We start from the raw sequence: 13543 nt of genomic DNA on the forward strand, positions 1-13543 counted from the left end.
TGTGTGTTACATCTTTGGCTGCACCAAGTAGCAAAAATGTTTGAAGTCAAATATCTTGAAACCAAGAATACAGAAACTACCACAAGCTGTAACAGAAGGACAGACAGATACATTAAATATTGAAGTCCTGAAGATTTTGGCAGCTTAACAGACTATCAGAAACAGTGATAAGGTGCTGTCCATGGACAGAAGAATGAAATAGAGACTGTAAAGAGCAGAGGGTTCAGACAGACATTTGAATGATAGCTTTTTGTAATGTAACTTTCAGTAACTCTGGCACTTTTAAAGAAAACGTATCAACACAAAAATCAAGAAATTTCTAACCATACTGTAAACACATACTGACAACTAATAATTAACATCAAGTATCCTTTAAAAGAAAAAAGAAGAGTAAGGTTTTTAACACAGGGATTTTAATAGTAATGCATTCTCCAACCAGACAGAAAAGTCACCCTACTTTCTTACCGTTGTCTCCGTTAATCCACCAACAGACACTGAAAGACCCAAAAGCACATAGTATTGATATGTTGGCAAACCCAAAAGCTGGGTGATTCGAGGGAAAGCTTCTGATGAGGCATTCCAGTTTAGAGTTTCTGTCTCTGACCTGGGGAAAGAAAAAAAAAAAAACAACAAAAATGTGTGTGCATTGTCTTTCATCTCCATACAGTCCTAAGATACCTCTCTCATCCTCAAGCAGCACCAGTGAAGAAAGGCTCTGAATTACCTAAAAAACAAATTAATCATTACTCTAATTATATGAGGAACATACAAAACAATGCTTCACTTTGCTGGCCGTGACTGAAGTTATGTTCAACTTCTTGTCCTGATTCAGATAAGGGATTTGAACCACAATTTCCTTTTCAAAAGCACTTTTCTCTACACTAAGAAAACAACTACTCTTTCTTGCATTCCATTCCCTGTTCTCTCCCACCAACAGCTAGTTGACAACTGATACAAAGAAAGACTTAGCCCAGGAAAGGCTGACACAAACCCACTACAGATCTATCAGTAGCCTACAGACAGACCACTTTTTGAATTACAGGACGTTAAGACTGCTGAAACAAACAGAATGAGGACACAGAGATGGATATTGCTTATATCTCAATCAAGTGTGATAATCACCATTCACAAGCAAGTTGCTCTCACTGTTTCTCTCTTGCTTTAACTAGAAGTTCCATCTTGGAAAACTACTGCGACTAGAGCTTGGTTAGAATAATAGAATTCACTAAAAATAATCATTCTGATCAAATCAGTGTTTTCTAGTAGGGGGAAAAAATTTAGGAAGGGGGACTCCCAATAAATTCAAGCTTTCACATTATGAAAAGAAAATGAGATTATGAACCAGACATTTCATAAACAGCAGGCTTATCAAAGCCCAACTAACAGCGTATCTGTTTTACCAATGGTCTCTCAACTATTTCCTAGGAGGAAATTCTTCACTGTGAAGGTGGTCGAACACTGGAACAGGCTTCCTAGAGAAATGGTTGATGCCCCATGCCCAGGCACTCATACTGTAAGTTCTTTTGACTGTTTTATACGTTTATGCATATTCATTGAACACTTCAGCAAAACTCTAACAAACAGCACCAAATGTTCCTCAATAAAATATATAACCATATTATGCATTTGGCACAGAATTTCCATCAGATTGTTTGTGTTAGGTTAACGTTGTGCATGCATCTTATTTTCACTGTCTTAGAAAACCTTTTCCAATGTATTACCTTGGAAATATCCTCTCTAGCTCTTCTCGATGAGGTATGTGTGGAACTGGAGGACGGTCAAAATGTAAAAGAGTAAGGAACACAGATCCTGCATGAGCTCGAAATTTATCAATTTTCTCAGCTGCTTGTTGGGCCAGCCAGCACATAATCTGTTTGCAACTACAAGAAAGAGAACAATTCATCACGTAATACAATGAGTGGAACATGTATTCAAATTTTAAATTGTTGCAATTATATCAAAAATACTCTGATATGAAACTAGTCTGGTTTAACATTTTGTAACAAATGCGCAAATTATTTCAGATATCAACATGGTGACAATGTTTAGAGCTTTGTCTTCCATATATCAGTCAAAAAATGCCATGACTCTAGTATTACAGTGTTTGATACCACATACCACATTTAATCTGAAAAGATACAGTAGTGCTTTATGGATTGGATGAACTACTACATTTCAAACAGAAATAGAACAGGAATCTTGAGAAAAACACATTTTCAGTTATAAAACTGCAGATATACCGGTGCATAAGGTCTATCCCAAAATCACATATATCCCAAATGAGGATTCAACTCTGCCTAGTTATTACCTATACCCAATTTTGCTCACATTCATAATTAAACTCTCAGCAACTATGTTCTTCAGGCCCTTTACAACTTCAGAAAGGACAACTAAGATAGTAAAAACAGCTAGAATCCTTCAGTTACAGCAAAACCCAGAACACATAGAATATGTGATCCTTTCTCTTTTGATCCAGCTGGCAGCAATACTCTTCTATGTTGTACATGAATAATCTCTCTCTGCAACAGAAGGAAGCCCCTGGACAATGGGCACTGGCTGAGTACCATATATCCACAGAATCCAGTATTTTCCTTCAGAGTGTCTAAACTCAAGAACTAGCAGTCAGTCACTTGTTTTTAGTGGTGAAGTTTGTTCTTATTTTTAAATTAGAAATTGAACTAATTGAGCTATATTCAGCTAACCACTGGATATGCTCTATCCACAAACCAATGCCTATTGAGAATTATTAAGAAAGTTTTGCTGCAACTCAAGCTAAACTTAAAAATCGGTAAGTGTTCTTTCATTTACTGTTAGAAACACTAAGGAATACTCATAAAATTCAGAATCTGAAGCTCAGTGTAAATTTTGTTTTCCTGTGTTTTCTTATTAATAGTTCTATAAAGATGACATTAACGAAAACAAGCTTATCTCCACATTTTATTACATTCCAAATTAATGGTGCGATCCTCTGGGTAAGCAGGTGAATTTGCTTTTTATTTAAGTGAACAATACTGGCAAGCTCCACAAAGGTTGCAAGTATAGCCCAAATCTCACAGATGTTCTGTATTTGAAAGGTGAGACTTCCACCCAGTTTATCTCATTCAGGTTAGCCTCTCTGAAAAGCGAACACAGTATTCTCGGCACCTGTATGGGTGCAAACTTGATGCACTTCTGTCATACTCAATAAAGGAGTAAGTATACAATACATAAGCAATGCTTTCTTGTATGGACTGGAATGTACTTGTACAAGATAAGACACAAAAACAGAACAGGTAGCATACATGTTGGCATTAATTAACTCTGCTTCATTCTGAACCAGCAAAAGCGTCACTTCCATTAAACTTGTCATAGCAGCTTTACGTACCCTGTTGAAACAGAAATACATTCGAGCAGTTACATCAGAACTTACTTAAGTAAACACAGCAGCAGTTAAGTTAAGCAGACACTGGCAAAAATTTAAACAGGCAGAAAACATTGAAAGTATTGACCAATGAGAGCAGCAATCATATTTATGGGAGGAAGAGGAGTGTGTACAACTGTATGCACACAACCAATCCCCATTCCATAAAGCAAAGCCCTCGTTCGCACTGACAGTACAACAGCCATCCTAGTTGCCAGGCAAATCCCCTGCCTGACCATCTTGTTTTTCATTCCAGCCAGATACCATCAGGTTTATTCTTTATTTTAAGAAGGGTAAAATTGATAACAATTAGTATTATTTAGTATGCAATCAGATGTTTTTAAAACAAAGCGCTTTGTCTGCTCCAAATAATCTTCTAAGAATGCTAATCCCCCCATTTTCACATTGAGATGTTTGAGCACTATTAAAGTGTCATATTCTTCTGAATTTTTAAGCTTAACGCTTCCAACGATAAGAAAAACAGTCATTCTGAATAGCTTGAATACATATGCTAAATAATAATTAGTTCTGTGAAAATGATCAGCTGAAGTAAAATTAGGATGTGCTTGAAGTGCATCTTCAAGACCAGGACCAACATGTTCATCCTTTCTCAGTAATAATTAAAATATAAATATATTGAAGTTTATGAAAAGGTACACCTATCTACTGTGAAATTACATACTCCTGTTTCAAATTTCCAAAGGAAACTGAAAAGAGTTGCCCATGTAATCTAAAACTGGGTGGGACATTTGTCATAACAACAAAAAAGGTAAATTACATCATTTTTTCCTAGGTAGCTTAATACAAGTTTGGCAATCTTTCATCAAAGGATGTTTTTCTACCTTTTTCATATAATATCTGACTTTTAGATAGTCTTGTCTAACACCTGTAGACAGATTGGACAAGTCCCAGCAAACAATCTGTCAAAAGAAATGTAAAGTTTGCACATGGAAAGTAAAGTTGGTTAAACTTTCCCACGATTCCCTTAAAGAAAGATAAAAATTACACACCAAAGAAAAGGCCTCTCCAGAGAAATGGCAATTCTCCCCCTATCTTTCCATCTTAGTCAATGGTTTAAAAGAAACAGAATGAGAAAACATTCATATCTGAGAGGCCACAGAAGTATTTAGCAGGCAATAGTTTGCTAGGAGAAAAGCTTCCCCTTCCCCCTTTTAATTTACATGTTTCATGACTTGATTTTGGCTGGCATTGTCAAAGAAGCTTTAAAAGAATCTGGTGCTCAAAGCACATTTGAATTTTAATGGCTGTTGGGAATTTAATTTCCTCAGGATTTCTTTGAAAATTTCCACTTTGTAAAGATGTGTTTTGTTTTGTTTTTAAATTAAGACAGAGACAAAAGGATTAACAACAGGCATGGGGAACTTACCTGAGAGCTGTTACATGTGGAAGTTAACTTGAATAACTAATTATACTTAACCATCTTCTTTCTTATCTACTTCAGTATCTCATCTAATTTTGAAAGCAAAAAGCTTTCCTAAGCTTTCTGCTTTTCCTCTTCGCTTTCTCTGACTCACCACCCTATATGCTTGCTCTTACATTTTGTTTCAGCTACACTTGTGTCACTATATCCTCTAAGCTAGAGACCCACTCACCTCCTTCTTGCTTTTAGACAGCTGAGGAAGAAGGTGAGGGAATGCCAAGATACTTCATCCCCTGCACAAGCTGCAATGACCTGTTCTTGATCTTTATAGTTTGCATCTTTGCTTCCTCTTCTAAATTTGAGATGTCAAACACACCTACTCTTCTCTGATTTCTTGTCCTGTTATTTCCCTTCTTCCCAAGATTTTTTTTGAATGTCCATTTACATTGTGGACTCCATTCTCCACACAACCTTGCTGTCATACTACAATTTTAACAATGAGGACTGAAGGCTAAGGTGCAGGGTACATACAAATAAATAACTAAAAGTAAAAAATGTAAATAAACAAAAAGTAAATAAATAAAACTACAAGCACACATATTAACTCAGGCTGATAAAAGTAACTTTTTTTCCCTGTACAATTTTAAAAAACACATCTGCAAAGACTATTGTGAATAACCTAAAGGTTGCTCCAGAATGGGACTGGTTTGCTTGCAGCAGGGAGGAGGAAGCAAGTGACTGAGACAGATGTGGCCACAGAAAGAAGTGTGCTGAGGAACAAGGCACCCTCCCACCCCTGCCTGCAAGGTACACCTAACTTCTTGCCCACTATAACCCTCCCAAGTCAGCAATTACCATCACAGTTTGCAACCACGTTCTATGAGCTCTGCCAGCTTTGCTATAGCCACAACACCCCTAGTTTGGAGCCTTTTCTTTCAGTAGCACTCTATCACTCCTCACGTGGGGAATCTTAGCTGCAACTTTCAACAGAATAACCTTAAATATTTATATTTTTAAAATTAAATTAAATGGAAATTATGTTTCATGTTTGTGTACTACCATTAAAAACACCCTTTGCAGAAGAGGATAGTAGCTGTAAAGTTTTTCTAAAGCATTTCATACACTTTGCCAGGCCAGGATTGAAACTAAACACCAAAGCCCTTTGTGTGACTCAGCACTGTTAGACAAGAGCTTCTTCAATAAACTGGAAAATAAGGAAATCTTCTCAACCAACAAAGTAATTTCATACCAGTACTTTTCAGGCACTTCCCCTTTCCTGCAAGGGATGCAATAAAAGCATATGCAGATACTAGATCTGAAGAATCAACAGGTGGTTAATTTACAGTCCTGAATATGCACCCCTGTACCCTGAGATGCCTCACTTAGTTGGCACACAGGTAAGTATTTTGGCAATAGCTTTAATCTGGCTAACTTAGGCTGCAGTCAAAATGTGGTGGTTGCATTTCAGTATGTGAGGAGCCTGAGTTCATGGTAAGGTAGCGTTACATGGCAGGCTGTTCCACTGCATCTTCGTAGCTGCTATTGCTCACGCAAACTACACTGATGCTATTTGAGTTATGCTTTCCTGTGTTGCAGACATCTGACTTGAGTTTTGTAGACAGATTAGAAACCACCACTCACATGCAAAGCTTGCCTGTGGTATATTTAGTGTTTACTCAGATAAAGAAATGGAATATCGGGGAAACACCAGCATCTATCAAATATATAGTACCATGCCATTATTATATGATAAAAAAGAGTACTACCCACACTTAAAGAGGACTGATACCATGTGTACAGAACTGTACCTAAAAACAACACACATCTACATACTTTCGATTTAAAATTACTGGTTAAGACAATAAAATTAAGAAGGTTTTGTCAAAACCAGCATTTTACTCAAAATCAACTTCTAACAAGTAACAGACAACTAAAATTAATCGATCCCATTTCCTTTACTAAGTTAATGACTTTTCTATACAAGTATTAAGTGTTGCTGTTCTGATCCTTCTACACAGCATCAGAAGTCTTGTATCTGAGACTAACAGACACTGGATTTATTCTTGAATTGGGTTAATTTAATAAGTTATATTAACAAGCACCGTTTTTAGGCTGGGCGCATTTCTGCTCATAAATACATTCAGAGAAGTACCCTGACAAGAGAGCCTGTATGTTGCCCTTGTACTCATCTGATCTCCAAGTTTTGTATTTCATATGGTTTTCTTACCCCATAGCTACCTTGTGGAATTCTACAGGATGAAGTGAATAGGAAATCTTCACTATCTTTCCTTCAAAGATTGCAGGAACTTCTGATCAGTAAATGATGTTAAATACCAAATTACAGATTCTTTTGAAGTTAAACACAAACCCAGGGAGGGACACAAGCCTTAAGAGTGCCTCGGTTTCATCAGTTTAGAAATTGCCTTTTCAGATCAGTATTGCTGAAGGAATACAGAACACCCAGATGAATGCTATCTTTTTAAAAATATATTACAGAAACTGTGAAGACTGAAGCACATCATAAAAATACAACTGCTACTGACAATTTTATACCTCTTACTGTAAACTTCACAACAATAGACATTTAGAAATCATAACAAAGTTATGATTCCATTATTTTTGAAACCTAATAGCTGCATTCATTGAAACTTTAAACTTACAAAAGAGTCAACAACACCATGGCACTTTAATTTTTTTTTTTTAAATCTCAGTCACTAACCTTGAAAATTTGTCACTCACAAATTATGCAACTGCTCCCTCTCCTGGCAAAAAAGATCCCATGAACGTACAATAGAACAGCTCAGCAACTGAGCGCCAATATATTATTTCAAAGAAACTAGAAAAGATGTTTTAAATCACTGTTTTTTTCAACTAAATACATTTCTAATATTCAAGAATATCATCCACAAAATAAGAACAAGGCAAAACTTCAGTTTCATGTCTTATTAATTTCTGAAGCAAGGGTCAAAAAATTCTGGTCAGCCTTTCCTTTCACCTTCCACATCTCTTACCCCAATGTATTTCTACCTATACTCAATTCTCAACAAGCTTGGAGTGCTTATTTTTAACAGGTTTTCAAAAGACTTTTTTTTTTTTTAATTAGGCATCAAACACGACAGCTAAGTTGAAGTCCCCAGTTGCAAGGCATCTTACCATCCTCCAACATCTCCTCGGCTGTCTGTGGTGTAGTCAGTCACACCATTAAGTAGCGTAGCATAAATCTGAGTAACATTGTCTTTGCAGACATATTCTTCCTGAGATCCTTCTCCCTTTACGCCTACTGTCTGGCAAACCCTTTAAAAAGAGAAAATGAAGTGAAAAAATTAACGCCACAACACTAGCAAGGGGAAAACATTAACATCATAACTTTGTCCTGTTGCTTAATAAACTTCCCTGGACAGACAGTATTCTAAGCACCTTTTTTTGTTTCTTTGTAGCAAACATTACACAGTACGCAGAATATTTCTGAGTCTACAGAGTTCTATTTGAAGATTTCTTATCAGTGTTAAGGTTTAAAAACAAAAAACACCAAGGCCAAAAACTCAACAGATAAGCAGACTGTTAGTATGTCTATAATACTACAAAAAGGAGCATGTTCCCTGTGCCTGTCAGTTTCTACACTCTTATTACAATGAAGTAAGCAAAAGAGCAAAGGATTAATATTACGTGCACTGAATTCAACATTAACAATTCTTTTCACTGAAGGCATGGGTAACATGTGAAAGAGATTTTTCTTCATTGTAACAGTTTAAAAATTTATATGCTATTAAACTATTAACATTAACTACAGTGTGGCATGTCAACACAAAATATTTTGTAAGATAAAAAGTACAATTTCTTTAAAAATATTCCATTTTTTTTATTGAGTGGAAAAAAAATATTCTTCCTTCTCACTAAAGCTCACTAAATTGCTGCCCATGAAAAAGGTGAACTTTGTAATATATTCTAGCTATTCGGCTAATTGACTTAAAAAAAAAACAACATCAGAGTCCGTATTCCATCATTAGATGTGTGATAATCCTCTGAACCAAAGATATACTGAACAACGGAGAGACACATAGTTCCCCACTAAAAACGAGTATGTCATAGTGTAACTGATTTCAAGAACTATGCTGTGAGCTTGCATCAGAAAGTGGAATGAACAGTAGAAAACATCTAGAGAAATAATTAAAAGTTGATAAAAATAAAAATGATAAACATACTTTGCAATTGCTATTAGGGCATCTCTTCTGGATTGTGCAAAGCTCACATCTTGAGGGGAAATTATGGTAGCTTTTTTCAAACCTTCCAAAACCTGAAAAAAATTGAGATACTTAAAACCATTATATTATTTATGATAAATGGCCTACACTTAGAGGTGGATTACATATGAGAGAATCAAGCACACAACATTATTCGGTTTCTCACCATGACCTGTCAATATGCCTCAGTTCTCCCTTTAGACAAGTGTTCCATAGCAAAGGGATAATTCAGCCTCTGATTTTACCATTAACACTACTAAAGCAGGACTAAACTTTAATTACTAGAATCTACGACTAGCTAAACTCATGATTTTCTGGAGTTACTTTATATTACAATCCTCAAAACTCTTTAACAAAGACCTTTAATTATGATCATTATTATTTATTTGATTACGATCATAGGTTTCATTTGAAATACGTTGTGCCCTCTTGTGATTAAAACGACCACATTCTCTCACCTGTTGGAGCCTGCCCTTTAGCAGAAATCTTGGAAGGGCCCCAAGAGCTAGTGAAAAGCCACAACGAATCATTTCCTCAGTGTTTTGTAGTCCTGAAATGTACCGTGTCACCAGCTCATCTACAAAAAATACAATTGCAGAGTGAAAAGCAACTACCACATAATTATCATTAGATATTTTGCTAACCAAAAAATAAAAAAGAAAAACAGAGCAGCTAGAAAATTGTATAGTTCATTGAACTAAAATACAGAATATCTTAAATTTCCCACAGAAAAAAAAAGGAAATAAAAATTAAAGACATTCACTGTTTCATGAAGAAATTCTTATTCTTATTTTTATTTCTCATTTTCTAAATATGAAGTCTGATATTTAGGCACACTATCCCTAGTCATTCAGAGAAAAACAAAATCCTCCATTTAAAAAATTTAATTTTTCAAAATCCAAAAAATAAGTCGAAGTATGAATTTCAGTGTAAACACAGAGGAACAGGTTGTCTTATATTTACAGGTCATTATTTTTCATGATCAGACAAACACTGTGTTAGGAAATTTTTGTCTGAGATGGATTTGTCAAGGTCAGTTACTCAACTGTTCTCCCCAAAAAAAGTCTTTTTTGAACTGAAGATTCAAACACGCAGATCATACTAAGCAATGAGATAAATTCATGTTACTTTATATACAGAAACAAAAGAGAAAAAAAAAGTTGGACTTTTTACAGGAGAAATCAAAAAGTGACCACTTGGAAGCAGTGGATGCTATTCTCAGGGTCTTTGAATTGCTACATGATGAAATAGGGACAACGGCTCTGCAAACACTAGCACAGAGGAAAGGAATGAAAATAAATCGAAGTGTGTATGGGAAAAGAAGGCTCAACGAAGACGTAAAGTGGTATGAAGATGAAAATGAGGATGAAAAAAAAAATCTCTGTATTTCGAGTGTAGTCTTCATCACAGACTTAACAGACAATACTTCCTTTACATGATTTCACAGCTACTATATTAAACTCTACTGTGAAACACAAAGGAATGTAAGACAGTTCAGAAAAAATTCTAAGAACAACCAAGACTGCTGCAGAAGACACAACTCTGACTCAAAAAGGAGAAAGGTGGTCTTAATCGCTTTATTGAATATGTACTTTATCATCCTCAAAAGGAAAAAAAAAAGAATCAGAGATCCCATGAAGATTACATAATTCTGCCATTGCTTACTGTCATCTAAGATTTAAATGATTGAGCAATATTTGCTAGAGGAAGAAAGATTAGTTACCATAAGAAACTACACTTTAGTCATAACTCACGACTTCTTTTTTTAATCCCTACGCAATTGACAGGCCTTAACTAGTTCCTCACATCAGGAAACCAGTTCCCTGTCCAGAGGTTAGCAACACCTTCATATAAGCACATCTATTATTTAAAAACTTCCAAACCACTGGAGTGTAAGAGTCTTGAGACCACAGGAAGATGCAATGCTTGCTTGGACTGCAAGATGATCTTAGACAGTAAGACTACTACCATTGTCTCTTTAATTGATGTAACTTTAGGACTGATATTTTAGGAAAAATGTCAGAAAATTAAGAGACGATGAAAAATTAAAAATTTTTTTCTATCTACAAATCTGACTTCAATTATGTCCCTAGACTATCATGGCTATATGGCTAGTTTGATTCTTCGAGGCGCACAGTAGATGAAAAGGTAACACAGAAAAAAAAATGACGTTTCACAGGCATCCAACAGTACAGCATCAAAACAGATGTAGCCATCTATTGCATGTTCTTCCAGTACATCCTCTCTCCCTCTTGATTTTGAAATCTGGCTGAGTTTTCTGCTCCACTTTTACAGAAGCTTGAAACTCCCTTACTTAGATAAAAATGTGTTACATTAACATTTCAACTTATTTTTAGCCTTCTTCGTTTGACGGAGCATCGTCTCCTCCTGCCCAAAGTGTCCTGTTTTTACAAACATTACCTTTTCATGATTTTTTAAAAAAATCTCCTTCTGTACCACATTATACCTGTTCATGCTGCCAACAAAATAAATAAATAAATTAATTAAAAAAAAAAAGCAGGCATGCAGCACTAAACCTGCATGAAGGAAAGGGCTTTTTTTTTTTCTAAACAAGAACATAGAGATTTATCAATATATAAAGATTTAAAAATCAAGGCTAAAAATAGGCTGCTTTTATATATCAGCCATAACTTCTTTAGGGCATGTATTGCACGTTACTCTGTATGTGATAGGTATCTAGCTCATTCTTAGTACTACCATAATGGAAGTAAATAAGGTATTCCGTTACCTGGCTTAGGCATGATACATGACTTAGGAATGACAAAAAAATAAAAATAAACCATTGTTTTGTAAAGTATATATAATTTCACTGTAACATTTAAAAACACAAGAACATAAGTACTGTTATTCTTAAAGCTAATATATATAATCCAGTGATCTGTCTCTAATGGGCACAATACAGTTTGATACTTGAAAGAAAGCAAGGCGCATGAAAACCAGAACGAAAAACGTGTTAATTCATATACCCATAAAAAGTTTAAGCCTACTCCTGTACTACTTAGCCAAATCCTAATCCTATCCTTCATATACACAGTTAGAACTGTGTGTCTTTGTGAGCCTTCTCTTCTTATCTCTGACCCGACCCAGGTGCAGCACCTCGCACTTGGCATTGTTGAACAAGGTTCACATAGGCCCACTTCTCAAGCTTGTCCAGGTCCCTCGGATGGCATCCCTTCCTTCTGTGTGTCAACTGCACCACTCAGCTTGGTGTCACCTGCAAACCTGCTGAGGATGCACTCAATCCCATTGTCTCTTTGTTTCACAGCAGGAAATAGAAAAGCACTTGTTCACCTCCAGTCTAAAACAAGCAAAACCCTAAGGCATTTTCTAGACTTTCAGTTGGTTTTATCATTCTTTCCTGAAGCATTTGAAGGTCCTTTAAAATTACCGATGCTCTCCCCACCCCCATTTTATCCAATACCTCCGAAGTGCAAGTTAGGTCCAGCCCAGTATTTTCTACCTCTGCTGTAAATATGAATCATTATTACCCTGTAGAGCTGGATCAGCTTCTCCCTTTTCATTGATGTAATACTCATTACACAATGCTGCCAGTGCAGAGACTGCAGATCCCTGTAACAAAGGCAAAATTGTGAACTTAATGCATTTACTATATTAACATACTTTATGATAACTGTGCTTAGAGTTAAAAGGTTAAGAAGAAAGAGAGTAGATTTAGAAAAAATATATTCCCTTCAGCTACTGCCATTTACTTTGCCATTTTACATATTAATAGCAATGATACTTATTAATATCCATATTCTTGGGATACAAGAAAACTTAAATGATATACACAGGAGTCCTGTACAGCTTCTTAATTCTGTTCTCAAAGACACCTCAGACTCGTTCTCTATGTAAAATCAAGGACTTGAAAGAGAAAGGGCATTCATCTAAATAATATTTCAACTACCACAGGCATTATACCAGCAAAATACAGAGAATTGTCTAATTACTGTAGGTCCCTCACTTTCTAAAGAGAACAGTTTTCACCTTAAAGGCATGAAGTTATATTACAAGAGTGTACTTCATGTTAGAAAAAAGATGACTTTTCAATGTCTCACGCACTGCCCTTAAAATTGTTTCTCTCTAAAATATATATTGAAATAACTGAGAATTGACATTCACTAAACACACTTTGATTAATGTTAATTAATGTTAACCAAACAAGTCAAAATTATCTACAGTCTAAAATGAATTTTCCTAGGCTAAATTTAGAAGTTCCAGTTATAAGACATATGATTCTTTGAATAAATTGCAAATACCAAAAGAATAGTCCAAGAATTCAAATTTTATCTTTTAATTTTCTTCAGTGATTTGGATACATTCTAGTCTACTCTGTCTTCTGAGGAAGCTTTCAAAAACAAGCTACCAAATACCCGCAATGACTTTTTATTTTATTTTAAGAAATTAACAAAATGAACAAAGCATATTCAAATAGTCTCTGTGACAGCTATAAACTCTAACAGAGCAGATTAAAGTTATCTTTTTAATTTAGAAGAACCT

General features: G+C 35.4%; 1 protein-coding gene across 1 annotated transcript in view; it reads right to left on the reverse strand.

Moving 5' to 3' along the window:
• TBCD (tubulin folding cofactor D) overlaps positions 1-13543 on the reverse strand; it is a 132836-nt gene that overhangs the window by 27433 nt on the left and 91860 nt on the right. The window contains exons 27-33 of the mRNA XM_035561857.2: positions 12532-12613; positions 9481-9599; positions 8984-9075; positions 7935-8075; positions 3282-3365; positions 1722-1880; positions 466-604 (exon numbers count right to left, since the gene is read on the reverse strand). Of these exons, the coding sequence (XP_035417750.1) occupies positions 466-604; positions 1722-1880; positions 3282-3365; positions 7935-8075; positions 8984-9075; positions 9481-9599; positions 12532-12613 (816 nt within the window). The remainder of the gene's footprint in view (positions 1-465; positions 605-1721; positions 1881-3281; positions 3366-7934; positions 8076-8983; positions 9076-9480; positions 9600-12531; positions 12614-13543) is intronic.

This window comes from Cygnus atratus, chromosome 18 (assembly GCF_013377495.2).
Source record: "Cygnus atratus isolate AKBS03 ecotype Queensland, Australia chromosome 18, CAtr_DNAZoo_HiC_assembly, whole genome shotgun sequence".
NCBI lineage: Eukaryota > Metazoa > Chordata > Aves > Anseriformes > Anatidae > Cygnus > Cygnus atratus.